The sequence below is a fragment of the Octopus bimaculoides genome, chromosome 14, assembly GCF_001194135.2.
Source record: "Octopus bimaculoides isolate UCB-OBI-ISO-001 chromosome 14, ASM119413v2, whole genome shotgun sequence".
Taxonomy (NCBI): domain Eukaryota; kingdom Metazoa; phylum Mollusca; class Cephalopoda; order Octopoda; family Octopodidae; genus Octopus; species Octopus bimaculoides.
The window spans coordinates 18,067,696-18,071,902 of record NC_068994.1 but is presented as its reverse complement, the minus strand read 5'-3'; the positions used below and the strand labels follow the sequence as shown (position 1 = coordinate 18,071,902).

The 4,207-nt window shown below is 35.2% G+C and overlaps 1 protein-coding gene across 1 annotated transcript; it reads right to left on the bottom strand.

Annotated features, from left to right (window-relative positions):
- Window positions 1-70: 70 nt before the first annotated feature.
- On the bottom strand, window positions 71-3,272 carry LOC106880018 (heat shock 70 kDa protein 4). The gene has a single exon (XM_014929816.2). The coding sequence runs from the start codon at window positions 3,048-3,050 to the stop codon at window positions 570-572; it is 2,481 nt and encodes an 826-aa protein (XP_014785302.1). The 5' UTR covers window positions 3,051-3,272; the 3' UTR covers window positions 71-569.
- Between the last annotated feature and the right edge of the window lie 935 nt (window positions 3,273-4,207).

Genomic DNA, 4,207 nt, shown 5'->3' with positions numbered 1-4,207 from the left:
AAAAAAAAAAAAAAAAAAAAATTATTTGTAGTCTCAATAAAAATACTGTCAACATGAACTAACAACTCAATTTATTTTTGAGGTTATTTATATTTTTATCAATGTATAATTAAAAAAAAAAGTCTTACAGATATTTATAAATTTTTACAAATAATTCAAATTGTGGAATTATCCAATCCATGCTAGCATGGAAAAAAAAAAACTGAAAAAATTAGAAAAAAACAGTACATTTCCATCAAATATTTTCCTAAAGGAAACTTTTGTTACATGTGCAATGTTCCTTAGCATTTTAGAAGCATTTCATTTTTTTTCCCTTGTTCTAGACAGTTTTTTAAAAATAATGTTCTAATATATTTTCAGTCATTTTCACAAGATTAAAATCTTACTGAAAATTCAAATAATGCAGAGTGGTTTTTTTCCACACTGAAATATTTCTTGGTTTCAAAAGTAAAATATTCTGAAAATATATGCTGATCTAGCTGAATAATAAGAACAAAAAAGATGTGAAATAAACAACAACACAAACTTACATAACTAACAGCAACTTTGATTTGGAAGAAAATGTAAAATTAATCAACTTCCATAGTTGGATCTGATTCTTCAGGTTTGGGCTGAGAAGATGGGTCAGTTTGGCTCTGTTGCTGTGTTGTTGGTTCATTTGGAACAGAATTCTTTTCTTGACTTTCAGGAGGTGGTGGTTCTTTCTTTGGTTCCGGTTTTGGTTTATTTATAATTGGCATACATGTTGACTCCAAGCTTTGTTGTTGAGAATTGATCTCAGAGCAAGTAACAACAGGGTCTTCAAAAGGACTTCTTTGGTTCTGCTGATTTTGACTTTTTTCAAACCACTCGCTCTTCTCTTTCAAAGCCTTACTCACTGTATTCACATCCTGATCACTAATATGACTATATTGTTCATCCTTCTTGGCATACAAATCTAAAAACTTACGTATCTGTTGTAACACACTACCCAGTGATTGGAAGGCAGCTGGCCTGTCTACTGCTTCCTGATATCGTTTACAAATAGGATTACTGTATTTCTGAAGATGTGCAAGTTTGTCTATGTACACTTGTTTTAACTGATCTTCTCCTTCATCATAAAGCCAATTTTCTACATCATCCAACATTTTACTGAACTCGCTTCGGTGACTTTCTTCAACAAACTGCTCAAGTGGACCATATAAACGATCACGCATCTCATAAACATACTCTTCAACGGCATTTTTAGCATCTACACGATCTTTCTCAAGCTTGTCTTGCATTATCATTTGGTTTTCTTTTTCAACACAAGCATGAAGCTGGGTTTTATTAAGTTGTGGAACAATACTTTCGACAGGTAAATCAATCATTTTCACTTTCTTTACTTTCTTATTGGTTTGCTCTTTCTTGTCGCCTGACTGCTTTCCCCCATCATCAGTTTGCATTGATGTTTCAGAAGAGTCTGTTTGTTCCGGATTTTTACTAGTATTAGTTTGAGTTTCCATGTCGTCTTCCTCTTCCTTTTTCTCATCTAAATCCATTGGTTCTCCACTAGAATCTGCACTATCCAACTTTTCTACCATTGAAGCAGAAGGAACACTGAATATTCCATGAATATTAATTTTTACATGAACTTTTATTTTAGAACTTTCTCCAGTGGCTTGAGGTGTAACATTCTGGACTTTGAAAGAGCCAATAGTGGGTTGACAAGTAGAAACAGTTTCTTGCTGGGAATAGAAAGCTTCAAGTTGGAAGGATTCTTTCCGATAAAATGTCATCATTTTAGTAAAAGGAAAAACATGAAATTTTGGGAAAACTTCAAGAACGTTATCTTCGCTAGTACCACCTCCTAACCATTTCATTGAAACAGCATATGGTTGACAATCAACAATAGAAAAATCTCTAACTCTGAATGTTGGCGATAGTATAGCACATTGTAACGCACAACCACGAGCAATCACTTCATCAGCATTCAATGTGGTGCTTGGTTCAACTCCAAACATCTTTTTGATAAGACATTTTATAGCAGGGATTCTCGTAACACCGCCAACAATTTCCACAGAATGAATATCATCTAAATGTAATTTTGACAGGGGTAGAATAGAACGCATTGTATCTTCCGCTCTTTTAAACAAAGGTTGGCACATGTCTTCAAATACTTCCCGTTCTAGTTTTCCAGAAACATCCTTATCTTCCATAAAGCATTCAATATTTAGCTGTACGGGTTGCGTAGTGGCACTCATTATCTTTTTCATTTTCTCACATTCAGACTTAAGACGAATGAGAGGTTTAACTTTGCTGCGAACATCCAGTTTGTAACGTTGTTTGAAATCTTCTATGAAGTATTCAACAAGAACTTGATCAAAATCGCGACCACCAAGATGAGAGTCAAAAGCCACGGCAAGTACTTTAAGTTTACCTTTGTTAAAAGCAGTCACACATACTTGAAGCGAAGAGTAACCCATGTTGACGAATATAACATTTCTTGATTTTTGCTTTTCATCGGGTAGGTCTTGTTTGTAAATACCATACGCAAGAGATGCTGCAGTAGTATCGTTAAGAAGTCGCAAACAATTGAGGCCGCACATGCCGGTCGCATCAAGTAGGGCACGCCTCTCAGAATCAGTGAAATAACAAGGTACAGATACAACACAGTCAACAACTTTAGCGCTTAACGCTACTTCAGCGGTTTTCTTTAGTTTTGTTAATAACATAGCAGATATTTGTTCTGGTGTAAATGGATAAACATCATTCATGTAATTAACCTCAATAAGAACATTACCTTTATTATCCGACCGAACAGTATATGGTAAATGTTTTATCTCTTCCTGAGCTTGAGGATCATTGAATTTACGACCAAGTAAACATCGGAAATTAAACAGAGTATTACGGAAATTACTTACAGACTGGTTTTTGGATGAATTGCCCATGCATCGAGACTTTTCGTTGAATGAAACATAACTCGGTGTGCATCTATCACTGTATTCGTTGGATATGGTCTCTATGCCACCAGCCCGGGCAACCGATATATAACAGGACTGGCTACCGAAATCTATGCCGACCACAGACATTTTTTTTAAAAGTCACTAGTTTGTAAATGGAATTATAATAGAGGTAATACAGAGAAAGTGGACCAAGTGCAAAAACAAATAAAATAAATCCTTTTTACACTATAAAATATCTATCTGAATGCGTCTCCCATGAAGAAACTTCCCTATGAATTTAAGGAGAAATTTCTAGACGACACGTGAATTTAATAAAAGATCTCATCAAACGGAAATAAGATCAGAGTTACGGTCCTTGACCACCTACGTCATAGCTGACGCCAACGTGAGTGGGGGAAAGTAATAGAAGTACGGAAGGCCTAGAGGGTCTTAAATGAGAAACACATTTTCTGAATAAATTAGAGTGATAGTGCTATAAATATTTTTATCTTAGGGAGAAAGGAAACTATAACTGTTGGGAATACCGAAGCATGGAAATTTAGTGTATTGTTGACAGACTAGGATAGAGTGGGAGGGGAAGGGAGGATCACAGAATTATAGTCCTCACAACGAAGGATTACAGATAATATTTAGTTTAAAAAGGAGTTAAATTCAAGGAGTGAAAACTGCAATCAGAAAGATGAATGTAATGAGTCATTTTGATGGGGCTGCTCCTAGTAGTAGATGATACTCTCTCAGAAGTACTGATTATTATAACAGCATCAGGTGAATTCCAGAAAGGCCATCACTAAAAATCATTTATCTATATAATGTTGTAAGATAGAGCATGTAATGATTTCCAGTAGTCTTTTTTTTACTATAAATTTAGTTCTTTTCTGAATTAACCACTACATTTTACTACTAATGAACACATTTGCCTCAAAGGGTCACATCCCCAAAGTGTGGGGAACTTATTTTTAACACAATGAAAGGTAAGTCTAAGGAGATTTTTGAAATGCTAGAGCAGAAGGATAATAGATGTGTACTGAGTACAACCAAACTCCTCTTGGGAAAAGAACAAAGGTATAAATTCTTCTGGGTAGGTAATAGCAATAGTGTAGGCATACTTTTGTTGAAGGAGCAAGGCAGTCAGAGTATGTGACAGGCTAATTAAGCTGAGACTAGGCTCAGAAAATATTGCAGCTGCATTTATCTCAGCATATGCTCCTCAATCTGAACTAGCAGAAGAATGGAAGGAATGATTTTGCACGACCTTCTGCAAATTTAGCTCAATGACAAATAAC

Coding starts and splice junctions, on each gene's coding strand:
- LOC106880018 (XM_014929816.2), bottom strand. CDS start 3,050: ATGTCTGTGGTCGGCATAGATTTCGGTAGCCAGTCCTGTTATATATCG.